At 39.6% G+C, this 27567-nt stretch overlaps 3 protein-coding genes across 3 annotated transcripts; all 3 read left to right on the forward strand.

Annotated features, from left to right (window-relative positions):
- Nucleotides 1-9635, forward strand: LOC135345460 (uncharacterized). Its single transcript, XM_064542883.1, has 8 exons — nucleotides 1-456; nucleotides 1603-1700; nucleotides 2799-6486; nucleotides 6548-6826; nucleotides 6894-7127; nucleotides 7438-8540; nucleotides 8786-8948; nucleotides 9143-9635. Exons 1-6 carry the CDS (start codon nucleotides 15-17, stop codon nucleotides 7518-7520), a joined length of 4824 nt encoding a protein of 1607 aa, XP_064398953.1. The 5' UTR covers nucleotides 1-14; the 3' UTR covers nucleotides 7521-8540; nucleotides 8786-8948; nucleotides 9143-9635.
- A 1357-nt stretch (nucleotides 9636-10992) lies between these two features.
- Nucleotides 10993-23082, forward strand: LOC135345461 (serine/threonine-protein phosphatase 6 regulatory ankyrin repeat subunit B-like; the record flags this gene model as incomplete). Its single annotated transcript, XM_064542884.1, has 4 exons — nucleotides 10993-12563; nucleotides 19111-20451; nucleotides 20908-20961; nucleotides 21244-23082. Coding segments are annotated over exons 2-4 (3216 nt in total), but the record flags the coding sequence as incomplete, so codon positions are not given.
- Nucleotides 23083-23407: 325 nt separating this feature from the next.
- Nucleotides 23408-27567, forward strand: LOC135344775 (death-associated protein kinase 1-like). Its single transcript, XM_064542066.1, has 3 exons — nucleotides 23408-26035; nucleotides 26097-26375; nucleotides 26435-27567. The coding sequence occupies exons 1-3, from the start codon at nucleotides 23464-23466 to the stop codon at nucleotides 26713-26715; spliced, it is 3132 nt and encodes a 1043-aa protein (XP_064398136.1). The 5' UTR covers nucleotides 23408-23463; the 3' UTR covers nucleotides 26716-27567.

A 27567-nucleotide genomic window follows, 5' to 3' on the forward strand; every position in this document is an offset into this window, starting at 1 on the left:
GTGGTCATATAGAAATGATAGACAAATTAGTGCTTGAATATGGCCTCAATCCCGCAGAGAAAGATAATGATGGTAACACACCTCTACATATTGCAGCCTCCATTAAAGGACATGTTGAAACAGTGAGACACCTGATTAGCAAGCACAGTGCTGATGTTGATTGCACTAATAATCAGGACAATACTCCATTGATGCGAGCTGCGCTGAATGGTCGTGTGCATGTTTTGGATATGCTAATCAAAGAATTCAACAGCAGTTGTCATGTCCGAGGTTACAATGGTTATACTCTCCTTCACTATGCATGCAATGGTGGTCATATAGAACTGATAGACAAATTAGTGCTTGAATATGGCCTCAATCCCGCAGATAAAGATAATGATGGTAACACACCTCTACATAATGCAGCCTCCTTTAAAGGACGTGTTGAAACAGTGAGACACCTGATTAGCAAGCACAGTGCTGATGTTGATTGCACTAATAATCAGAACAATACTCCATTGATGCAAGCTGCGCTGAATGGTCGTGTGCATGTTTTGGATATGCTAATCAAAGAATTCAACAGCAGTTGTCATGTCCGAGGTTACAATGGTTATACTCTCCTTCACTATGCATGCGATGGTGGTCATATAGAAATGATAGACAAATTAGTGCTTGAATATGGCCTCAATCCCGCAGATAAAGATAATGATGGTAACACACCTCTACATATTGCAGCCTCCTTTAAAGGACGTGTTGAAACAGTGAGACACCTGATTAGCAAGCACAGTGCTGATGTTGATTGCACTAATAATCAGAACAATACTCCATTGATGCGAGCTGCGCTGAATGGTCGTGTGCATGTTTTGGATATGCTAATCAAAGAATTCAACAGCAGTTGTCATGTCCGAGGTTACAATGGTTATACTCTCCTTCACTATGCATGCAATGGTGGTCATATAGAAATGATAGACAAATTAGTGCTTGAATATGGCCTCAATCCCGCAGATAAAGATAATGATGGTAACACACCTCTACATATTGCAGCCTCCTTTAAAGGACGTGTTGAAACAGTGAGACACCTGATTAGCAAGCACAGTGCTGATGTTGATTGCACTAATAATCAGAACAATACTCCATTGATGCGAGCTGCGCTGAATGGTCGTGTGCATGTTTTGGATATGCTAATCAAAGAATTCAACAGCAGTTGTCATGTCCGAGGTTACAATGGTTATACTCTCCTTCACTATGCATGCAATGGTGGTCATATAGAAATGATAGACAAATTAGTGCTTGAATATGGCCTCAATCCCGCAGAGAAAGATAATGATGGTAACACACCTCTACATATTGCAGCCTCCATTAAAGGACATGTTGAAACAGTGAGACACCTGATTAGCAAGCACAGTGCTGATGTTGATTGCACTAATAATCAGGACAATACTCCATTGATGCGAGCTGCGCTGAATGGTCGTGTGCATGTTTTGGATATGCTAATCAAAGAATTCAACAGCAGTTGTCATGTCCGAGGTTACAATGGTTATACTCTCCTTCACTATGCATGCAATGGTGGTCATATAGAAATGATAGACAAATTAGTGCTTGAATATGGCCTCAATCCCGCAGATAAAGATAATGATGGTAACACACCTCTACATAATGCAGCCTCCTTTAAAGGACGTGTTGAAACAGTGAGACACCTGATTAGCAAGCACAGTGCTGATGTTGATTGCACTAATAATCAGAACAATACTCCATTGATGCAAGCTGCGCTGAATGGTCGTGTGCATGTTTTGGATATGCTAATCAAAGAATTCAACAGCAGTTGTCATGTCCGAGGTTACAATGGTTATACTCTCCTTCACTATGCATGCGGTGGTGGTCATATAGAACTGATAGACAAATTAGTGCTTGAATATGGCCTCAATCCCGCAGATAAAGATAATGATGGTAACACACCTCTACATATTGCAGCCTCCTTTAAAGGACGTGTTGAAACAGTGAGACACCTGATTAGCAAGCACAGTGCTGATGTTGATTGCACTAATAATCAGAACAATACTCCATTGATGCGAGCTGCGCTGAATGGTCGTGTGCATGTTTTGGATATGCTAATCAAAGAATTCAACAGCAGTTGTCATGTCTGAGGTTACAATGGTTATACTCTCCTTCACTATGCATGCAATGGTGGTCATATAGAAATGATAGACAAATTAGTGCTTGAATATGGCCTCAATCCCGCAGATAAAGATAATGATGGTAACACACCTCTACATATTGCAGCCTCCTTTAAAGGACGTGTTGAAACAGTGAGACACCTGATTAGCAAGCACAGTGCTGATGTTGATTGCACTAATAATCAGAACAATACTCCATTAATGCAAGCTGCGCTGAATGGTCGTGTGCATGTTTTGGATATGCTAATCAAAGAATTCAACAGCAGTTGTCATGTCCGAGGTTACAATGGTTATACTCTCCTTCACTATAGTATATATGCATGCAATGGTGGTCATATAGAAATGATAGACAAATTAGTGCTTGAATATGGCCTCAATCCCGCAGATAAAGATAATGATGGTAACACACCTCTACATATTGCAGCCTCCTTTAAAGGACGTGTTGAAACAGTGAGACACCTGATTAGCAAGCACAGTGCTGATGTTGATTGCACTAATAATCAGAACAATACTCCATTGATGCAAGCTGCGCTGAATGGTCGTGTGCATGTTTTGGATATGCTAATCAAAGAATTCAACAGCAGTTGTCATGTCCGAGGTTACAATGGTTATACTCTCCTTCACTATGCATGCAATGGTGGTCATATAGAAATGATAGACAAATTAGTGCTTGAATATGGCCTCAATCCCGCAGATAAAGATAATGATAGTAACACACCTCTACATGTTGCAGCCATTAAAGGACGTGTTGAAACAGTGAGACACCTGATTAGCAAGCACAGTGCTGATGTTGATTGCACTAATAATCAGAACAATACTCCATTGATGCGAGCTGCGCTGAATGGTCGTGTGCATGTTTTGGATATGCTAATCAAAGAATTCAACAGCAGTTGTCATGTCCGAGGTTACAATGGTTATACTCTCCTTCACTATGCATGCAATGGTGGTCATATAGAAATGATAGACAAATTAGTGCTTGAATATGGCCTCAATCCCGCAGAGAAAGATAATGATGGTAACACACCTCTACATATTGCAGCCTCCATTAAAGGACGTGCTGAAACAGTGAGACACCTGATTAGCAAGCACAGTGCTGATGTTGATTACACTAATAATCAGAACAATACTCCATTGATGCGAGCTGCGCTGAATGGTTGTGTGCATGTTTTAGATATGCTAATCAAAGAATTCAACAGCAGTTGTCATGTCCGAGATGACGATGGTTATACTCTCCTTCATCATGCATGCGATGGTGGTCATATAGAACTGATAGACAAATTAGTGCTTGAATATGGCCTCAATCCCGCAGATAAAGATAATGATGGTAACACACCTCTACATATTGCAGCCTCCTTTAAAGGACGTGTTGAAACAGTGAGACACCTGATTAGCAAGCACAGTGCTGATGTTGATTGCACTAATAATCAGAACAGTACTCCATTGATGCGAGCTGCGCTGAATGGTTGTGTGCATGTTTTGGCTATGCTAATCAAAGAATTCAACAGCAGTTGTCATGTCCGAGATGACGATGGTTATACTCTCCTTCATCATGCATGCGATGGTGGTCATATAGAACTGATAGACAAATTAGTGCTTGAATATGGCCTCAATCCCGCAGATAAAGATAATGATGGTAACACACCTCTACATATTGCAGCCTCCTTTAAAGGACGTGTTGAAACAGTGAGACACCTGATTAGCAAGCACAGTGCTGATGTTGATTGCACTAATAATCAGAACAGTACTCCATTGATGCGAGCTGCGCTGAATGGTTGTGTGCATGTTTTGGCTATGCTAATCAAAGAATTCAACAGCAGTTGTCATGTCCGAGGTTACAATGGTTATACTCTCCTTCACTATGCATGCAATGGTGGTCATATAGAACTGATAGACAAATTAGTGCTTGAATATGGCCTCAATCCCGCAGATAAAGATAATGATGGTAACACACCTCTACATGTTGCAGCCATTAAAGGACATGTTGAAACAGTAAGACTTTTGATTACTCAACACAAAATTGATATTAATATCACTAATAATGTTTACTCTACCCCATTGTGTTTAGCAGCTGAAGGTGGTCATGAGATTGTGATTTATGCCTTTATTAAAGAGTTTAAATGCAGCCCACATAACAGAGGCTACAATGGTCAAACTCTGCTTCACTATGCTTTCCAAAATGGTCACGTAGAACTATTGAATAAACTGGTAGCTCAATATAAGGTGGATCCAACAATTAGAGACAATGATGGGAACACACCTCTACATCTTTTGTGTCCTACACCGCATACTGAAGAAATGCTAAGAACAATCCTTTGCAAGTACCAGTACTGGACAGTGTTTCAAGTTAATAATAAAGGTAACACCCCTCTTCACACAGCAACTCTATATGGGCAAACTCATTGTGCACGTTTACTATTGCAGAAGTATGATGCTCCACTTTTTGTGCGAAATACAGATGGGAAGACAGCCCTTGATTTAGCTAAACTTCAGAGAAAACAAGAAATTGTTACAATTTATGAAAATCATACTTCCAAACTCCAATTAACCTATGAGCAACTAGACGAACTTGCTAAACAAGAGTTTACTGGTGAAAAGAACCTCACCAGAATATTTGTTGTAGGGCATCCAGGTGCAGGGAAATCCACGCTTGTTGAGACTATCAAAAAGGAAGGTTTCTTTAGCTACTTCAGCACATCAACTGTTGCCCCTCACACTCCAGGCATTATTCCAAGTACTTATGACAGTAGTTATTATGGAAGAATGATACTCTATGATTTGGCTGGTGATTCCGAGTACTACTCCTCACATGCTGCAATTATGGAGTCAATCAACACATCAAAAGGAAGTAATATATATTTGATAGTTTGTGATTTGAGTAAAGGCGAAGAAGCTGCTGCCACTAAATACAGCTACTGGCTTTCATTTCTATCATACAATATTAAGCAATTCTCAAACATGATTATCCTACCAGTGGGAAGCCATGCTGATGTAATCAACAAAACGTCAGTTGAACAAGTGTTATGTGTTCTTGACAGCGTATCCCAAAAGTTCTGTAGCAGCTCTAAGATTGATGACTTTCAAATTGAACAAAGTGTTTCTCTTGATTCTCGTAAACGAGGGACTGTAGTAAATGACATAAAGGAACTCACTAAGAAATTCTCCAATTTGGTATCCCTTTCCCCAGAGACAAGCACACTCTTGGGATTGTTGAAGAAAGACTTTGAACATGTTCCAGCTTGCAAAGTAAGCCTCCTTATCTCTCACATAGAAGATACTGGAATTCCATTGCCACTAAATTCTTCATCACTATACACTCTCATAAGAGAGTTGCATGATTTGGGTCTGCTAATGGTGATAGAGAGAGAAGGGGACTCCATTGAGAACCATATAATAATTCTCAAGATATCAACATTCACATCAAATGTACACAAAAAACTATTTTCAGAGTCTGACCTCACAGAGCACATTGATCAACTCAAGTTTAGCGTAGGTATTATTCCAGAATCACTACTGGAGAGAGTACTGCCAGAGTACATCACAAAAGAAAGTCTACTGCAGTTGCAGTACTGTCACGAAATTGAGAATTTGTATGTGGAAGAGGACCACAGTCTTTCTCAACTCACTTCAGAACCTGTACCAACAGATAGTGCCAGTAAAGAGAAATCTAATTTATTTTTCCCTGCTCTGTGTGATCTCAAGCTTGAAGACATTCAATGGCCTAAATCCGAAGGTGATAAGATTACTTTGGGATGGTATGCTAAATGTGATGGTGACAGATTCGACTTCTTTCCAACACGATTTCTTCATGTGCTTATCGTTCACCTCTCTCACAACTTTGCACTAAAACAAATCCTGCCCACAAGACACAGACTCTCCACTACAGCTTCCAATTCTTTGATTGCTGAGGTACATGCTGCCAATCCTAGCTGTCATGTCTGGTCGACTGGTCTGCATTGGCTTATGAAGAATGGAGTGGAAGTGTTTGTCGATATGCCTAAAGAAGCTGATAGTAAAGAACTGGTTGTACTAGCAAGGAGTGACGTCCGAAATCAAGCCAAGTGTTCTGAAACTCTGCATCAAGTTATTCAAAAGGTAGTGGAAGCAAAAATGGAGTTCTGTGCTAGTATAGTGCCTACTGTTTACCTTCTTGATCCGAGCAATCTCAAAGATGAACCTTTTACGAATGCTTTGAGTTCATCTAAATACGCTCTTAGTGATATCGAAGAAGCACTAGCAGAAGGCACTGAGGAAGTTGCCGATAAAGACAGGCAATGCTTCTCCACTCCGATCAAAGAATGGATCAGCCCAACAAGATGGGCCGTATCTTACTGGAGTAAGTTTCACACACACATATACACGCGTAATTAATTAATTTGTTTGTTATTGTACTACAGATTTGTTTTTTCCAATGAATACCTTCTTGGTTCATTCTGCTTTGCAAGAAGTAAATAGTGCTCAATGGAAACTGCTAGGAATGAGTCTTCCGATCCCCTGGAACAAATTAGATGACATTGAGAATAATGACTCATCATACCCTGGTGACTTTGCTAAGAAAGAAGAAGTAATTCGACTATGGATGTCTCAAGAACCCACCTGGATAGTGTTGGTAGATGCTCTCAGTCAATCTGCATATGAATGGTCACAGAATTCGAGTCAAATCTCACAAAAGCATAGTAAGTACCTCACAATCATTAGCTATATTAATTGCTTATTCATGCATGCATTATATAATAATTATAGATGTGCCTCTACAAAAGAAAATTCTCGAAAAAGATTCATCTCTCCGTCCTAACGAGGACTTTCTCCAATCATTTGCTGCCATCATTGGCTCTCGTTGGCAGTGTCTTGCTTTTCCCCTATCCCTCACTTCTGAAGACATTGTGAGCATCAAGAGAGAGACAAGAGGAGCAGAGCCGACCAGACGAGCACTCGTCATGCTACAGAAGTGGGCAGCCAAGGAGACGGCAACTTATGGTCAGTTGAGAGAGAGACTCCGTACACTCTCAGTGTTTCATATCTGAGAAAAGTATGTAGATAATTATGTCTGTTGACGAAAATGTATCACCTTGTTTGCGTCAATGATTTTTCAGAACTCAACAATTCACAAATTATTACTTCTGCACTTTCAATTTACATTATTTTTACACTGCGCGCCTTGCAATACACTGCACATATAACTTTCAAAAAAGCACATATAATTATAGCCTTTACTATAGTTTCTTAATGTTGTCAATTCTTAATTATTAGTCAATTAATGCTTCCCGAAATAATTTTTATACTGCAGCTAGAGCTTCAACTAGTGTTGTAAAAACTTCTGTAACAGCTCCAAGATTGATGATTTATAAAGCGTTGCTTTTGATGTTATAAATGAGAAGCTGTGAGTGACTTATCGTCCTCTGTCGGATTTTCCCCGGAGACAAGCTCTCTTCTGGGATTGTAAAATAACATTCCAGCTTGCAAATAAAGCCTCCTTATCTCTCACATAGAAGATACTGAAATTCCGCTCACACCCTAAGAGAATTACTCGTATCAGATGTCCCATAATGATAATGTTCATTGTCAAGTCTGCTAAAGCAGACATCACCAATTACATCGATCAACTCAAGCTCAGCGTTGTCATAATTAAAGAGTCGCTACTGCATGGAAAAAATACTACCAGAATATACCACAAGCTGCAGTACTGCCAGGGAATTTGTACATGGAAGAGTACAACAGTCTTTCTCAACTCACTTCAGAACCAGTACCAACTGAGAGTGCCACTAAAGAGAAATCTCATCTGCTTTTTTAATCTCTGGGTCAAGGGTGACAAGATTACCCAGGATTTTATGCTGAATGTGATGTTGGCAGATTTGACTATTTCCTAACGATTTCTTCATCTCATTTCTCTTACAGCTTTTCATGAAAACTAAACTTGCCAACAAGCCGCAGGCTCTCTATAATATCTTCTGAATTTTGATTTTCTGATTCTTCTACTGCTAATTGTTCTTTAATTGCAGAGGTTCAATTATGCTGCTAATCCTCGCTGTCATGTCTGGTCTACATGTACTATACTTGGTATGCAGGCTTATGAAGAATAGAGTTGGGTGTATTTGTTGATATGTCTAAAGACGCTGATAGGAAAGAACCTAATAGCGAGAAGTTTACTAACAAAATATATACACTCTGTATAATTATATTGTCTTCTGTTTATCTTCTTTATCCGAGCAATCTCAAGGATGAAACTTTTACAAATGCTACAAATGCACCTAATTATGCTCTAAGAGATATTGATGAAGCATTAGCAGAAGGAACTAAGCAAGTCATGGAAAGAAGGATTATGCTTCTCTATTCCGATGAAAGATTGGGTCATCCCAAAAGATGGACTGGATCTACATAATTATTACTGGAGTAAGTTTCAAGCACGCACACGCACACGCACACACCACATGTAAATGTTGTTGTTTCCAATGCATATATACCCTTAAAGTTACAACTCAACATTGGATCAGCTCACACACAGGTGATATTCTACTAGAGTAAGCAGCAACAAACCCCACGTTTAATTTGTTCATGAGCTTAATTACACTTTGTACAGATTAATTTGTTGTTTCCGATGTGTGAGTCCATGATTGACTCTGCTTTGAACTGCTTAGGAATGAAACGAAGCATCCTTCCCTGGTGATAATTATTGCCAAGAAATAATTCGTCCGTGGATGTCTCAAGAACCCACCTGAAAAACATTGGTAGACGCTCTCGTAGTCAACCTACAATTGGATTGTCCAACAAAACAATTAAGTCAAATCTCACAAGAGCACAGTAAGTATACTACCGTTTAGCGGGTATATTTTGAGGGTAGCGGAATGACTGTTAGAAATTAAGGTTTTCGTGGAATAGCAGTGGGTGTAACGGTACATGCTTAATTAGTGAAAACCACGAACATTATACCCTCAAATATACCCGCTGTATAATAATACGGTATATAAATTATATATTCATTCATTCTATTGTAGACGTACTTCTACACAAGAAAAGCATTATCGAAAGTAATCATCTGTCCGTCCTGACGATAAACTTTCTTCAATCATTTGCTGCCATCATTGGCTCTCGATGGCAGTGTTTTGCTTCTCCCCTCTCCCTCACTTCTGAAGACATTGTGAGCATCAAGAGAGAGACAAGAGGAGCAGAGCCGACCAGACAAGCACTCGTCATGCTGCATGGTCATACACTTTTCGTGTTTCATATCTGTACCACATTATGTGTAGATTTAGCTGCATGCATTCAATTGCACTTACATACTGTAGATATAGCTGTTCAATCCAACACATGTTAGTGTCACTGAACTTTCAGAATTCATGCCTTGCCACTTACTACTATACTTCAAATTGTTATTTTTTTCTACTGATACAACATCTTACGTCCTTCAAAACTAGCACTCAGTTCTATAGCTAATGGCCGGTTGTGCATGCAATGTCATGACTTCATTATGTACTGTGTTATTCATCAGTCACTGCCTCTGTTTTAACATTCTCGGATCCAGATTGGCTTTAGCTTATATGCCATATCTAGATTTAATTAACCCCATACATGACATATAATTATACGCCAGCTAGAAAGTGTGTAGGTCATGATATAATTGCGCCAACAGAACCAGAATACCATTTTATGAGTTATTCATCACTTCCTTTCCAGTTCCAGTAATATAGCAAGTATTTTTACACATCAATAATTCAGGACTATCATTACAATAAATGCGCATCATAAAACTCGATATTAGTTTAAGCAAGAGTTCATTATATTAAATAATTACCAAAAAGTTAATACACATGCATGCAGGGAAATTAAATCTAAACTGTACAGTCTGTAAAATTCATCAAAGTTTGCTGTTTTGGAACCTTCCTTTCAAATTCCTGGATCCGCCACTGCTTTGTATCACTTCTTCGCTCTTGCATTGAGGCAGATGGTCAGAAAGTTGTCAGGTTCAGTTTAGCAGTCATATTTAATGCAAAAAGGCATCAGTGTTGGGGGTCACGGGGGTGCATGAGTACATATTGCACATGTAGAAGTGTATACTGCACCACCATTAAGCCTGTTCAGGCTCTTGTAAGTGTTTTGGCTTCAAAACGGTTGTCACACAACACTTTTCTTCTGCTATAGCAGTGCATTGATTGTTTCCTCTTCTGATATACGCTATACAACACTGCATGGAGCATGAAGAAAGCAAGCACACGCTGTATATTTATTTTCAAACAGGTTGCTGGTTGTCAATGTTTTTCTTGTTTTTTTTTCTTGTCTGTCCAGTCAGCCAGTTCTTGATGTGGCCTTTCCCTGCAGAAATAGAGCAGTCTGAACATGAGTCAAAATTTGTGCAATTGACAATAGAGCACTGTCAATCCTATGACTGGTTGTACTAATATCTTTAAGATCAATCTACACTATTTGAATGTACATTTTCGAGCACCTACGAAATATACCTAATTCTATGCAACCACAACTGTTATACTTTAGCTGGATTTCCTCCACAACTGCCATAATAATCTCCTTACGTTATCCAACAATACATGACTTACATCAGCCGTTTTAGATGAATACAGTGAATCAAATGACCAGATGTGCGATTGACAAAGCCAATGATGTGTGTGATTTAACAGAACCTAAACATTCGAGTAATGTGTGGGCATGCAAGAGTACACTCTTGGTATGGGTTAGTCACCATTCGATTTCCTGTTTTTATAATCTGAAACTTCCTGTTTGACTAGATCTACTTGTGGTAGTTTATAGTGTCTAACTTGGAGAAGCCTTGAAATTGAACTGTATCAGTTTTCCCATCACAGGACAAGACAAAGTGGTTTCTAAGGTAAAAACTAGCTATAATTTATACTAGTTTGTATACCAGTCTTAGGTAGATCCACTCTAAGACTTATCACAGCATAATTATGTGTGTCATTTATGCAGATACTTGTGAATACAGGGAAGCCTTTTAATAGCTCAACTTAGCAGTGAAACATGTATCTGCATACCTTATATTGCATGGTGTCGGAAGAGTCACTCCCATCATAGATAGAGTAGAGAGGGATTGGAAACAGAAGTATACCCTCGAAGTACCATCCGTGTATTTTCTCGGTCTTATTTTTAACACGAGGGCTAAACGTACACTTCATTGCAAAACATCACGTGAATCACTTGCATTTCCAATCCCTCTCTACTCTATTTATTGGCCAAACGCATTCTTTTATACTTGCATATAATTTTAGCACTATATGGTAAATGTTTTACATGTATGGTGTCAAGCGGTATATTGGATTTACACGCGAGAGTAATTTGATAAACCACGCGAAGCCGAGTTGGTTTATTTGATTACTGAAATCTAATATACCATGACAGGCCATTTTAACCGGCTTGTACTAGTACTATTTTAATATATGTTTAAAGCTATTTCCTGTCATGCCTTATTAATGAATAAAACGTCACTGTTGGCTAAGCCAAATTTTGGAGTCTATAATTATTTAATAAAGACTGCAACAAAAATTACCAACAAGTGAGAAAAACAAGATTTGAAGAAGCTTTGAATTATCAAGCAGACTGTACCAGTTGACCTTATACATGCAAGACTAGACAAAAAACGGTTTTCTAAAGTAAAAACTTACAGAAATTAAAATACTATCTTGCTATCCTCTTTGTTCTATATGCACTCTTACGCACAGTAGATCAACCTAACATAACCTTTAGCTCAACTTAGCTTTCTGATCAGTGAAAAATGTTTAGATTTACATGATTGTATATAGGTCATTCACATATCATGCACCGGTGTCGGAGGATTCAGTCACCCCAGCCGGGACTGGGTTCTAGTTCATTTACCCTTAAGATTTAGGGCCCCCCCCATATATACACACTGCAAAAATTATGAGCGTGTTTCATTTGGCTCTTATTCCAAGGTCTATAATTATAATGAAATTGCGTCGTTAATTTAATCGAGAAAATTAGTTAATGACATAAGCATAATATTTTTGGAGCATTGATTGTGCAAACGCATTATTTTATGCTCGTGTGTATTGGGTAGACCTATCATTTACCTGCATGTTTATCTAGCTATCATACCTATACCGAGTGTCCTATACTCCCACGCACATATACCATTCTAACCTAAATAATCTGTTGAAATAGTTATACAAACTGTCAAGTAGGAAACGTATGGAGTCCCATATCAAAGTCCTTTTTTAATGAACATAAGCCCCCTTTACACGACACCTAATTCGGGTTGAATCCGGATTAAATCTGGGTTTGATTTTTCTGAGCCTCGTGGGCATAGCTGTGTGTGTTTGTATGTAGCTTTTGAACAAGCAGCAAACAAGCAAGCAAACAAACTGCAAGATTACAAATTACACTAGACTGAAGTTTGACCAATCGTAAGGACTAGAGAAAAAGTGGTGCAAGGTAAACCCTTATTGCAGCTTAATTAATTGTTTTATGATCATTATAATAGCTCTCATTTTAAGTATTAAAAGGCTCACCTTTGGCCAGACACAAGCTTCTCTGTTTGAGTGTAAAACATGTATATCCCTGGCAAAATTTCTTACTAATGCTTCTATAATTAATTAATTTTAGTCTAAGAGAATATTAAAGTGTGGCAATTATAGTACAACCAGTAGGTTGTACATAGGATTGACAGTACAGTTGTGTGTGTTTCAATTATTGTACACATTTTGATAGTGCTATAGGCAAATGAGTACATGTAAAACTAAAATATAAGAACATAGATAACGATGAGAGGGATAGCAAAAAGCTTCCGTTGGATAAAGGCTATATAGTTGCGTTTAATGCAAAAAGGGGCGTGTGCACTAAAATATGGATTATGGTCTATTTTAGAGCTACTTATATATAATATGCAGAGCAAGTGATCTCTAAAGGGGGTGTCAGTGTATTACTCACTGGTCTGTTTTTAGGTCCTTCTTTTCAATAACATGATTAAGACAGAGAAAAATACTTGCGTTCCACTTTCTACCTTATAATTATAACCTGTGTCTTGGAGCACTTTATACCATATACAGTAAGAGCAGGTATATGGAAACTTTTGTAGACTCTTGACAAACGTTTTTCCTAGTAGTGTTGCGTGGGCATGATGCAGGATTGCTCTTGTACGCTCCAGTCATCTACAAGAAAACTATAAAAGCAGATATCGGAAGGGAAGCATGCAGTATGTACGTTCTTGAGCGTAACTAGCCTCAAACCAGAGGGTGTGACATCACACACTGCATTTACCTAGCATCACGTGAGGCGTTGTCTATCCCTCTTTCATAAGAATAAGTGTGATTATTAATAATATATTTTTGTGCTTAGTTATATACCGAGGCACGTGGGCGGGTTTAGTAGTCGGTTGGTTTGTCTGTCTGTCTGTTTGTGATTTCTGAGCCTGCTCACCTGGATGCCATAGCACAGCGTTTACAGCATGGATAGCCTTCACACAACAAGTTATTAGTTTTATTAATGACAGATTTTGATGTTAGTTAAAGCTTCGTTGTCGAATAAAAGCGAGCAAAAGCTAAGAAGATTGAACTTGCACATTGGCCATAATTATTTTATAGAACTCTCTATATATGCCCGGCTTTAATTCGAGGCACTGATTACAGCCACGTGGATACAAATTATTTGTTTTCATGGGAAGAGACTCCATGCAGTCTTCTTTGCTGGCTATACTGCATGTGAGCCTATACTCCGGTCCCCGCTGTATGTCAGCCTAGTGTCTTACTTTTAACACTCCAGGCCTGCTCTGCTGTGATCCAAATAACGTACGGTCCAGGACTCCCAGAGTGCATGTCAGGTGCTTTATTTGTATAACATTTTAGCTGCTGACTCTGATGGTATCCTATAGTCCTATAGCTATAGTATATGTCTGACCATGCACCACTATACGTCTGTTTTCAAGGCCTTGTCATACAGTTCAAATATAGAGTAGGTAGTTTGCCGCTCATGTTCATGTACGTATACCGTAACATTACATGCTTGGTTATGAGACGTAAAACAGTCGAAGGTTATCACTTCAGTGCTCTAGTATATTAGCTTTGGGTTACAGACATCTCGTTGCACAAAATAGTATGTGTTTAGCTAGTATACACGTAGGCTGCATACATTGTCATGTGTTTGTTTATCAAGTTGATACCTGTGTATGACATCATATACATGTACACAACCTGTATAATGATATTCATTTCAATGAAATTCATTTGCAGCCCATAATTATAGAGTAAGTCGTCAGGAATCAAGAATTATTGAGGGATAAGAATTAGAAATACAATGCACAAACAAAATGATATCGATAGGCATAGTTATAGGTATGTTAACTAGCGAAAACTTGGATGAGCCATAATTGGCTGAGTACAAGCTAATCTCAGAGCTCTGTAATCACAATAATTATAAGCAGCTAGAATAACACATTATTAAGCTGCTGCTATTCTTTATGGTATTGCTGCCATAAAACTATAGGTTATAAGGAGCTCCGACCACAATCAAGAGCTAGCTGTAAAGTTAATTATGCCTCGATACGAAACCGCACGAGGGATACGGTAAAGCTGACTGCATGTGTGTGTGTGTGTGTGTGTGTGTGTGTGTGTGTGTATTCCAGCTGTAACTGCTCAATGGCTGCAATGCGACGAACACTAACAGCTTCTATAGAGTTCCAGCCACGTTCTCTTGGATTCTGATTTGTGGATTTGCAAACTAAAGCTTTGTTCTCCAGTTATGGCTAATTTTGAATGCATGCTGTTGCGATCTCTTCAAAATCTTACGTAGCATCATCTGTTCGCACAAAGTTTCTATTCGAGTTAGCCTTGCACTAAAGCGCTATATCTCTTTGTTAGCTACAAGAGTCTGAAAAGAGCTGTAATGCTGTACTGCTATAGCCATTGCGAACTTTAACCTATTACAGATACAGGGGCGGACTCAGGAATCGTGATAGGGAAAGCTAATTATTATACTAAAAAAAAATCATCTGCTTTTCAAGCCTATAGCTAGCTACTTTGCAACAAATCACGATGTTTTTCCTGCATGACTCATCAATAATAATTGTTCATGCTCAGTTAAACCATAAATTGAAGAGCTAGAGGGATTGGAAACGGCTGGTACCCTCGAGTAACATCCGCGCTACGCTGCGATTTAATTGAGGCTCACAACAATACAGGGTTTTGCAGAATCTTTGAAATAGAGGGTGTAGAGCGTTCCTTATATGGATATCTAATGTTTACACATTGTGGTGTCATGTACACATTGTGGTGAAATGCCAAGTCTGATTGGGAAGCGACAGTCAAAAACAAAATGGCTTTTTTCTTGTGAAAAAATATCAAGGCATTATTTGGGATATAAGATGGAGAGAATAGTGCATCAACCCGACAGGGGTGCATGGAAAAGCAGGACACGGACACGGACACCGGACATGGACACGGACATGGTCGCAGAGATCTATAGTCCAAAAACAATTTACATAATTATTATTATTTCATTGACGCCCAATGCCAACAATAATTGTTTTATTGATGAGACCAATAACTTAAACTTATGTCAGTATAAAAATAGTTACACACAAAAAACTCAAGTTCAGTACAAAAACAGTTACACAAACGACATACAAACTCGAAGTTACAAATTCAGACCAAACTCAGTACAAAGCAAATCCAAATGACAAGGCTGAAGCAATTCTTTGTCCATTATTAATTCAGCTGGGGAGAAATATGGGTGCTTCAAAGTAACGCAAGAACATTTAGCATGGTAGTAGGTGTTTCTTAAGTCATGTGACATCTCCCATCGCCCAGTATGAGGGTTCTGAAAGAGAACATGTTCTTTGTGCTGAATAACAAGATCATCAAGAGTGTGATCAATTTTTCCACGGCAGCCTTGACACCTGGAGATCCTAGAGTTCGAAAAAAGAATCCAAAATGGTTGACCCACTGAGTGCTGAGGATGGATGGTATAGTGGGGGTGGCCCAGAAAGAGGACCTTGCCGGCACACTGTTAACAGAAATTGGAGAATAAAGTCCAACTGAATTGTGACCAAAAGTGGCATACAGAGCACTTATTCCAACAGAGTACACATTCCGTTGTGGTGAAGCAGATGGAGCAGACAATTTATGCTCAGAGCTACCAAAGGGAGAGTTGTAGAGAGAGGGTGGGCAGGGTGTCCTTGATACTGATCGTTTTTTCACTTCACCAATGTTGTTGTCAGAGTCAGAAACGATGACTATGGGACTATTTACTCATTTTGAGCCCGGATTCAAGAAGATAATTATAACTATAAATTATGTCTTGTCTACTATAATTATTATCACCATGTGGCTTGAACGCGCATGCGCACAAAAGTAGTCTACGTGTAAAAAAGTCCGTGTCCGTGTCCGTGTCCAGCTTTTCCATGCACCCATCAGACAGAGCTGCTTGGACTATCTTATCAAAGTGTTGCTGAGAATCTTCAAGTTGATCCATCAACTGTTGTAGAATACAGTAGTAGTAGTGCCATGCACTTAGATCTACAACTTATGGTTGACCACAGATAACCATATAAGGAACGCTCAACGCAGAACGCTTTTTTGTGGATATTGCAAAGATTCTGCAAAACCCTGTACCAATATACTGCAAGTAACTGTGCTCAGTCCGTGCAACTCACTTATATTTCAAGGTATATACCTATTGTAGTCGTCATAACCAGCACGTCACGCTTACACGTTACAGTTCCACTAGCTCCAAAACAGCCTTGGAAATAGATTAATGTCAAACTAAAGGGCTGAGGAGAACCACCCAATAATTATAAAACCATGTAAACCAACAATTTGGGCCCGGAACAATAAGGCTGTTAAAGCCACCACCCGAACAGAAGGAGTGCCCTGGCTGAGGACAGCGCCCACCCCCCCGAGCGGGTCCCTATAAGTTAATGAAACCCCTTAACCGAGCTGGCTGTCCCCCAGCCCGAGCTCGTGGTGTGAAACTAGGGAGGCCAACCCCAAGCAGGCGAAAGGGGGAGGGCGGAGGGAAAGAAACGGCTACTGGAGATCACTTCTTTATCAAGGTAACTGATACTGCACGTGGATGGCAACCCTACTGTGCATGCGCAGTCAATTACCTGATGCAACCACACCCAAGAACCTCAGCCTTCTGCTGCCATTAACCATTGTTTAGTGCACTCCCAAAACACACTATATATGTCTCTTTTTACTGGGTGTGGTCAGTCATTAGCAAGTACTACACGTAGCTCGTGGACTAAGTGTGTTATAAAATGCTGAAAGAGATGATGTCTTGAAGAAACACAATTTTCTTGTTTTGAGGGAATTACCCGAAAACAATTTTGCTTAATAGCCTCGTTCATAGGGCGTAGCGCGGAAAGTTTTCGAGGCTCCACTGCAGATTCAATGTAAAAGCATGGCGTGCACCACTCCATTTCCAATCTCTCTAACTCTTCAATCTATGGTTATAAACTGGGTGTGGCCATGATAATGTAATATGGTAATTTTCGTGGGGCAAAATATTCGTGGTTTTCGTGGTTGGAGGTCTGACCACGAATATTTTACCCACGAATGAAGCGACCTTGCCTACCTTACCTACAATCCAAGCAGCAACCACGAAAGTATTATCCACGAAATGTCTCAATATTGCTGAACCACGAATATTTTGTCCCCCGAAAATTACCCGCTATACGGTAGTGCATGTATGCTAGCTCTACATTCTATCCTTCAGACTTGTCATCAAGGCCAGGAGGGTGCATGCTCAAGCCTCCAAAGCTCCCACTGGATCCTTCACGGATACACCCTTTTTCTGCGCATGTGCATTCAAAGATGCGTAACTACAACGGCTGAATTTCGGTAGCCCTACAGAATAGTAATTTAAATACTTGGAAGGTTATCAAAACATGCACCGTACATTACTCAACTGCTGTTAATAACAGAGTCCACTAGTAACTACTATAATTATGCCGGGTGTATATACGGGCTTCCGTAAAAATTATTAGATTTCTGATAATAAAATATAATGTGGGCCAGTAGCTATAAGTGATCCTGAGTCCTGAGTTAGTCGTGAAGCTTGTCACAGACCTGCTTTGGTTATCCCAGACATTTCTGGTTTTATCCATGCATCCATCCATGCAATCGTCCCCATGAATCACTTTATGCAATCAAGGCTGAAGCTGTTTGAAGTTTGTTTACTAATCTAACTTTAGAGGGATATATAGCAGTGGCGGATCCAGGAAAAATGAAAGGAGGGTTCCAAACTAACGAGCGCGCAGCGCGACTTTTTGGGGTTACGCCCACTTCCGGTCACACGTGACTAGGGAAAATCCCATACTCAGCCAGGGGAAGTCCCATAATAGACTTGCGTAGAGCTAGAGCTAGCTAGCTGCCACGAACAGTCAACTAGCTAGCCTAGGCTAACCTGAACACTCTTTTGGCAGTTGATACATCAAAACAACAGGTACAATCATTGAATCAAATTAAAATAGCTACAAAAACTGATGAATAGCTAGCTGGTGTCATTAAGCCTTCTAAAGTTAACTTCAAAAGGGGGGGTCAAGGGACCGCATGGACCCTCTTCTGGATCCGCCACTGTATAGTTCAAATAGATATTTGTAATCAATTGTCCAAAATCGATTCGTAGACAATTGATTTCGACAGATCACTCACGTAACGTAATATTCAAAAATCTGAAAATTGTTGTCAAAAATTGATTTCATATATGATGCACACAAGTTACGTTCTCTAAATTGTTGCAAACGGCGTTTCATATACACATTCTAGTTTCCTTAGTAACAGCAAATCCTCCTCAGGAGAAACAGAAAGCTGTGTCTGTGATGATCAATCCTGATTTTGTTGTCCGATTTTGCAAGATCATGTTCAGACAGAGCAACTTAGTATAGTTGATACGCCATTTGCGACAATTCACTAACACAATTCAATCGTATATAATTTTGTAAAAGCTACTCTAGTATAACTCTTTCATTAATTTTATTAATCAGTGCCGTATAGTTGCGGAAATGACTGATGACAGCCAGTCATGTGATACTCCCCTGCACACTGCTGCAAGCCGTGGGGACTTAGATGAGGTCAGAGAGCTGTTGAAAACAAAGCAATATGAAGTCAACGTCAGAAACTCACACAACCAAACATCTCTTCATCTTGCATGTGCTAATGGTCATCTCGATACGGTTTGGACACTAGCCAATGACTTTGGTGCTGACATAGGAGCTATTGATAATGATGGAAATACACCATTGCTTTTTGCTGCTAAGAACAAACATGTACAAATAATTATAATGTTGCTTCTATTATCAATGTGTGATAGACACTTCTTGAACGGAGACCGCGTGCTCTGTTCCTTTAGCCGTAGTCAGATGGATTCTCATCATGTTAAACTCTTTGAGGATGTCCTCTTCGAGTATTACAATGATTCTGAAGCAGTGGAGAAAACTATGCGTCTGATAAGTAAATTCTTTGTTGATTATATTCAATTCAAGGATTATAAAGATGATGGCTTTATTGCATTGTTTGTAGCTGCATCACTCGGTCTCAAAGACTTGATTAATCGACTAGTTACACAGAATAAAGTAGACCTGAATATTAGGGGATTCCATGGCTTGTCTGTTCTCCACTGTGCCTGTTTTGGAGGACACATCCAGCTCATGGAGAATCTTATTTCAGAACATCTTATGGACCTTTCTGTTAAGGATACAAAAGGGCACACAGTTTTGCATTACGCAACTTTAAAGGGGACTCCCTATGAATGCTATTGTGGTCACATAGAACTGATAGACAAACTGGTGGTGGAATACGGCCTCAATCCCACAGATAGAGATAATGATGGAAACACACCTCTACATATTGCAGTTTCGAAAGGACATGTTGAAGTAGTGACACACCTGATCATTAAGCACAGTGCTGATATTGATTGCACTAATAACCAGAACGCTACTCCATCAATGCTGGCTGCACTAAATGGTCATGTGCATGTTTTAGATATGTTAGTCAAAGAATTCAACAGCAGTTGTCATGTCCGAGATGACCATGGTTATACTCTCCTTCACTATGCATGCCTTGGTGGTCATATAGAACTGATAGACAAATTAGTGCTTGAATATGGCCTCAATCCCGCAGATAAAGATAATGATGGTAACACACCTCTACATATTGCAGCCTCCATTAAAGGACGTGTTGAAAAAGTGAGACACCTGATTAGCAAGCACAGTGCTGATGTTGATTGCACTAATAATCAGAACAGTACTCCATTGATGCGAGCTATGCTGAATGGTCGTGTGCATGTTTTGGATATGCTAATCAAAGAATTCAACAGCAGTTGTCATGTCCGAGGTTACAATGGTTATACTCTCCTTCACTATGCATGCATTGGTGGTCATATAGAACTGATAGACAAATTAGTGCTTGAATATGGCCTCAATCCCGCAGATAAAGATAATGATGGTAACACACCTCTACATATTGCAGCCTCCATTAAAGGACGTGTTGAAACAGTGAGACACCTGATTAGCAAGCACAGTGCTGATGTTGATTGCACTAATAATCAGAACAGTACTCCATTGATGCGAGCTGCGCTGAATGGTCGTGTGCATGTTTTGGATATGCTAATCAAAGAATTTAACAGCAGTTGTCATGTCCGAGGTTACAATGGTTATACTCTCCTTCACGATGCATGCAATGGTGGTCATATAGAACTGATAGACAAATTAGTGCTTGAATATGGCCTCAATCCCGCAGATAAAGATAATGATGGTAACACACCTCTACATATTGCAGCCTCCATTAAAGGACGTGTTGAAACAGTGAGACACCTGATTAGCAAGCACAGTGCTGATGTTGATTGCACTAATAATCAGAACAGTACTCCATTGATGCTAGCTGCGCTGAATGGTCGTGTGCATGTTTTGGATATGCTAATCAAAGAATTCAACAGCAGTTGTCATGTCCGAGATGACGATGGTTATACTCTCCTTCACTATGCATGCAATGGTGGTCATATTGAACTGATAGACAAATTAGTGCTTGAATATGGCCTCAATCCCGCAGATAAAGATAATGATGGTAACACACCTCTACATATTGCAGCCTCCTTTAAAGGACGTGTTGAAACAGTGAGACACCTGATTAGCAAGCACAGTGCTGATGTTGATTGCACTAATAATCAGAACAGTACTCCATTGATGCGAGCTGCGCTGAATGGTTGTGTGCATGTTTTGGCTATGCTGATTAAAGAATTCAACAGCAGTTGTCATGTTCGAGGTTACAATGGTTGTACTCTCCTTCACTATGCATGCAATGGTGGTCATATAGAACTGATAGACAAATTAGTGCTTGAATATGGCCTCAATCCCGCAGATAAAGATAATGATGGTAACACACCTCTACATGTTGCAGCCATTAAAGGACATGTTGAAACAGTGAGACACCTGATTAGCAAGCACAGTGCTGATATTGATTGCACTAATAATCAGAACAATACTCCATTGATGCGAGCTGCGCTGAATGGTTGTGTGCATGTTTTGGATATGCTAATCAAAGAATTCAACAGCAGTTGTCATGTCCGAGGTTACAATGGTTATACTCTCCTTCACGATGCATGCAATGGTGGTCATATAGAACTGATAGACAAATTAGTGCTTGAATATGGCCTCAATCCCGCAGATAAAGATAATGATGGTAACACACCTCTACATATTGCAGCCTCCTTTAAAGGACGTGTTGAAACAGTGAGACACCTGATTAGCAAGCACAGTGCTGATGTTGATTGCACTAATAATCAGAACAATACTCCATTGATGCGAGCTGTGCTGAATGGTTGTGTGCATGTTTTGGATATGCTAATCAAAGAATTTAACAGCAGTTGTCTTGTCCGAGGTTACAATGGTTATACTCTCCTTCACTATGCATGCAATGGTGGTCATATAGAACTGATAGAGAAATTAGTGCTTGAATATGGCCTCAATCCCGCAGATAAAGATAATGATGGTAACACACCTCTACATATTGCAGCCTCCTTTAAAGGACATGTTAAAACAGTGAGACACCTGATTAGCAAGCACAGTGCTGATGTTGATTGCACTAATAATCAGAACAGTACTCCATTGATGGGAGCTGCGCTGAATGGTTGTGTGCATGTTTTGGATATGCTAATCAAAGAATTTAACAGCAGTTGTCTTGTCCGAGGTTACAATGGTTATACTCTCCTTCACTATGCATGCAATGGTGGTCATATAGAACTGATAGAGAAATTAGTGCTTGAATATGGCCTCAATCCCGCAGATAAAGATAATGATGGTAACACACCTCTACATATTGCAGCCTCCATTAAAGGACGTGTTGAAACAGTGAGACACCTGATTAGCAAGCACAGTGCTGATGTTGATTGCACTAATAATCAGAACAATACTCCATTGATGCGAGCTGCACTGAATGGTCGTGTGCATGTTTTGGATATGCTAATCAAAGAATTCAACCGCAGTTGTCATGTCCGAGGTTACAATGGTTATACTCTCCTTCACCATGCATGCGATGGTGGTCATATAGAACTGATAGACAAATTAGTGCTTGAATATGGCCTCAATCCCGCAGATAAAGATAATGATGGTAACACACCTCTACATGTTGCAGCCATTAAAGGACATGTTGAAACAGTGAGACACCTGATTAGCAAGCACCGTGCTGATATTGATTGCACTAATAATCAGAACAATACTCCATTGATGCGAGCTGCGCTGAATGGTTGTGTGCATGTTTTGGATATGCTAATCAAAGAATTCAACAGCAGTTGTCATGTCCGAGATGACGATGGTTATACTCTCCTTCATCATGCATGCGATGGTGGTCATATAGAACTGATAGACAAATTAGTGCTTGAATATGGCCTCAATCCCGCAGATAAAGATAATGATGGTAACACACCTCTACATATTGCAGCCTCCTTTAAAGGACGTGTTGAAACAGTGAGACACCTGATTAGCAAGCACAGTGCTGATATTGATTGCACTAATAATCAGAACAATACTCCATTGATGCGAGCTGCGCTGAATGGTTGTGTGCATGTTTTGGATATGCTAATCAAAGAATTCAACAGCAGTTGTCATGTCCGAGATGACGATGGTTATACTCTCCTTCATCATGCATGCGATGGTGGTCATATAGAACTGATAGACAAATTAGTGCTTGAATATGGCCTCAATCCCGCAGATAAAAATAATGATGGTAACACACCTCTACATATTGCAGCCTCCTTTAAAGGACGTGTTGAAACAGTGAGACACCTGATTAGCAAGCACAGTGCTGATGTTGATTGCACTAATAATCAGAACAGTACTCCATTGATGCGAGCTGCGCTGAATGGTCGTGTGCATGTTTTGGATATGCTAATCAAAGAATTCAACAGCAGTTGTCATGTCCGAGGTTACAATGGTTATACTCTCCTTCACCATGCATGCGATGGTGGTCATATAGAACTGATAGACAAATTAGTGCTTGAATATGGCCTCAATCCCGCAGATAAAGATAATGATGGTAACACACCTCTACATGTTGCAGCCATTAAAGGACATGTTGAAACAGTAAGACTTTTGATTACTCAACACAAAATTGATATTAATATCACTAATAATGTTTACTCTACCCCATTGTGTTTAGCAGCTGAAGGTGGTCATGAGATTGTGATTTATGCCTTTATTAAAGAGTTTAAATGCAGCCCACATAACAGAGGCTACAATGGTCAAACTCTGCTTCACTATGCTTTCCAAAATGGTCACGTAGAACTATTGAATAAACTGGTAGCTCAATATAAGGTGGATCCCACAATTAGAGACAATGATGGGAACACACCTCTACATCTTTTGTGTCCTACACCGCATACTGAAGAAATGCTAAGAACAATCCTTTGCAAGTACCAGTACTGGACAGTGTTTCAAGTTAATAATAAAGGTAACACCCCTCTTCACACAGCAACTCTATATGGGCAAACTCATTGTGCACGTTTACTATTGCAGAAGTATAATGCTCCACTTTTTGTGCGAAATACAGATGGGAAGACAGCCCTTGATTTAGCTAAACTTCAGAGAAAACAAGAAATTGTTACAATTTATGAAAATCATACTTCCAAACTCCAGTTAACCTATGAGCAACTAGACGAACTTGCTAAACAAGAGTTTACTGGTGAAAAGAACCTCACCAGAATATTTGTTGTAGGGCATCCAGGTGCAGGGAAATCCACGCTTGTTGAGACTATTAAAAAGGAAGGTTTCTTCAGCTACTTCAGCACATCAACTGTTTCCCCTCACACTCCAGGCATTATTCCAAGTACTTATGACAGTAGTTATTATGGAAGAATGATACTCTATGATTTTGCTGGTGATTCCGAGTACTACTCCTCACATGCTGCAATTATGGAGTCAATCAACACATCAAAAGGAAGTAATATATATTTGATAGTTTGTGATTTGAGTAAAGGCGAAGAAGCTGCTGTCACTAAATACAGCTACTGGCTTTCATTTCTATCATACAATATTAAGCAATTCTCAAACATGATTATCCTACCAGTGGGAAGCCATGCTGATGTAATCAACAAAACGTCAGTTAAACAAGTGTTACGTGTTCTTGACAGCGTATCCCAAAAGTTCTGTAGCAGCTCCAAGATTGATAATTTTCAAATTGAACAAAGTGTTTCTCTTGATTCTCGTAAACGAGGGGCTGTAGTAAATTACATAAAGGAACTCACTAAGAAATTTTCCAATTTAGTATCCCTTTCCCCAGAGACAAGCACACTCTTGGGATTGTTGAAGAAAGACTTTGAACATGTTCCAGCTTGCAAAGTAAGCCTCCTTATCTCTCACATAGAAGAGACTGGAATTCCACTGCCAGTAAATTCTTCATCACTGTACACTCTCATAAGAGAGTTACATGATTTGGGTCTGCTAATGTTGATAGAGAGAGAAGGGGACTCCATTGAGAACCATATAATAATTCTCAAGATATCAACATTCACATCAAATGTACACAAAAAACTATTTTCAGAGTCTGACCTCACAGAGCACATTGATCAACTCAAGTTTAGCGTAGGTATTATTCCAGAATCACTACTGGAGAGAGTACTGCCAGAGTACATCACAAAAGAAAGTCTACTGCAGTTGCAGTACTGTCACGAAATTGAAAATTTGTACGTGGAAAAGGACCACACTCTTTCTCAACTCACTTCAGAACCTGTACCAACAGATAGTGCCACTAAAGAGAAATCTCATTTATTTTTCCCTGCTCTATGTGATCTCAAGCTTGAGGACATTCAATGGCCTAAATCCGAAGGTGATAACATTACTTTGGGATGGTATGCTAAATGTGATGGTGACAGATTCGACTTCTTTCCAACACGATTTCTTCATGTGCTTATCGTTCACCTCTCTCACAACTTTGCACTAAAACAAAGCCTGCCAACAAGACACAGACTCTCCACTACAGCTTTGATTGCTGAGGTGCATGCTGCCAATCCTAGCTGTCGTGTGTGGTCGACTGGTTTGCATTGGCTTATGAAGAATGGAGTGGAAGTGTTTGTCGATATGCCTAAAGAAGCTGATAGTAAAGAACTGGTTGTACTAGCAAAGAGTGACGTCCGAAATCAAGCCAAGTGTTTTGAAACTCTGCATCAAGTTATTCAAAAGATAGTGGAAACAAAAGTTGAATTCTGTGCTGGTATAGTGCCTACTGTTTACCTTCTTGATCCGAGTAACCTCAAGGATGAACCTTTTACGAATGCTTTGAGTTCATCTAAATACGTTCTTAGTGATATCGAAGAAGCACTAGCAGAAGGCACTGAGGAAGTTGCCGATAAAAACAGGCAATGCTTCTCCACTCCTATCAAAGAATGGATCAGCCCAACAAGATGGGCCATATCTTACTGGAGTAAGTTTCACACACACATATACACGCGTAATTAATTAATTTGTTTGTTATTGTACTACAGATTTGTTTTTTCCAATGAATACCTTCTTGGTTCATTCTGCTTTGCTAGAAGTAAAGGATGCTCAATGGAAACTGCTAGGAATGAGTCTTCCGATCCCCTGGAACAAATTAGATGAAATTGAGAATAATGACTCATCGTTCCCAGGTGACATTGCTAAGAAAAAAGAAGTAATTCGACTGTGGATGTCTCAAGAACCCACCTGGATAGTGTTGGTAGACGCTCTCAGTCAATCTGCATATGGATGGTCACAGAATTCAAGTCAAATCTCACAAGAGCATAGTAAGTACTTCACAATCATTATAGCTCTATGAATTATTTATGCGTGCATTATAATATAGATGTACCTCTACAAAAGAAAATCCTTGAAAGCAATTCATCCGTCCGTCCTGACGAGGATTTTCTCCAATCGTTTGCTGCCATCATTGGCTCTCGATGGCAGTGTCTTGCTTTTCCCCTCTCCCTCACTTCTGAAGACATTGTGAGCATCAAGAGAGAGACAAGAGGAGCAGAGCCGACCAGACAAGCACTCGTCATACTGCAGAAGTGGGCAGCCAGGGAGACTGCAACTTATGGTCAGTTGAGAGAGAGACTCCGAACACTCTCAGTGTTTCATATCTGAGAAAAGTTGGTATCATGCATCACAGCACACATTTAACTGCATGCATGTAGATATTTATATAGCTGTTTTATCATCACCTTGTTTGTAAGTTTTCACTTTCAATGTAGACTGCCCTGCAATGCACTGCATAATTATAACTTTCAAAAAAAGCACATAATTTTGTTAGCCTTTACTAGTTTCTTAATGTTGTCAATTATTATTAGTCAATTAATGCTCCCCAAGTCATTTTTGTACTGCAGCTAGAGCTTCAGCTAGTGTTGTACATAACTTCTGTAACAGCTCCAAGATTGATGATTTACAAAGCATTGCTCTGATGTCGTAAATGAGGAGCTGTGAATGACACTATCCTCCGTTGGACTTTCCCCAGAGACAAGTTCTCTTCTGGGATTGTTGAAAAACACTTTGACTATATTCCAAGCTTGCATAATAAGCCTCCTTATCTCTCACATAGAAGAGACTGAAATTCTGCTCACACCCTAAGAGAGTTACTCTCATCAGATGTACCTATAATCAAATATTGTCAAAGTCCACTAAAGCGGACGTCACCAATTACATCGATTAACTCAAGTTCAGCATAGTCCTAGTCATTACAGAATTGCTACTGTATGGAAAAGTACTGCCAGGATATACCACAAGCTGCAGTACTGCCACGAAATTGAGAATTTGTACGTGGAAGAGGTCCACTCTTTCTCAACTCACTTCAGCCTAACCAGTATACCAACTATAAGAGTGCCACTAAAGAGAAATCACATCTGCTTTTTTGATCTATGGGTGAAAGGTGACAAGATTACCCAGGATTTTATGCTAAATGTGATGTTGGCAGATTTGACTATTTCCTCCTCATCTCATTTT

The sequence above is a fragment of the Halichondria panicea genome, chromosome 12, assembly GCF_963675165.1.
Source record: "Halichondria panicea chromosome 12, odHalPani1.1, whole genome shotgun sequence".
NCBI classification, from domain to species: Eukaryota; Metazoa; Porifera; class Demospongiae; order Suberitida; family Halichondriidae; genus Halichondria; species Halichondria panicea.

Coding starts and splice junctions, on each gene's coding strand:
- LOC135344775 (XM_064542066.1), top strand. CDS start 23,464: ATGCGAGCTGCGCTGAATGGTCGTGTGCATGTTTTGGATATGCTAATC. Junction 26,036..26,096: donor ATGGGCCATATCTTACTGGA/GTAAGTTTCACA, acceptor ATTGTACTACAG/ATTTGTTTTTTCCAATGAAT. Junction 26,376..26,434: donor TCAAATCTCACAAGAGCATA/GTAAGTACTTCA, acceptor ATTATAATATAG/ATGTACCTCTACAAAAGAAA.
- LOC135345460 (XM_064542883.1), top strand. CDS start 15: ATGATAGACAAATTAGTGCTTGAATATGGCCTCAATCCCGCAGAGAAA. Junction 6,827..6,893: donor TCAAATCTCACAAAAGCATA/GTAAGTACCTCA, acceptor TAATAATTATAG/ATGTGCCTCTACAAAAGAAA. Junction 7,128..7,437: donor CAAGGAGACGGCAACTTATG/GTCAGTTGAGAG, acceptor TTTATACTGCAG/CTAGAGCTTCAACTAGTGTT.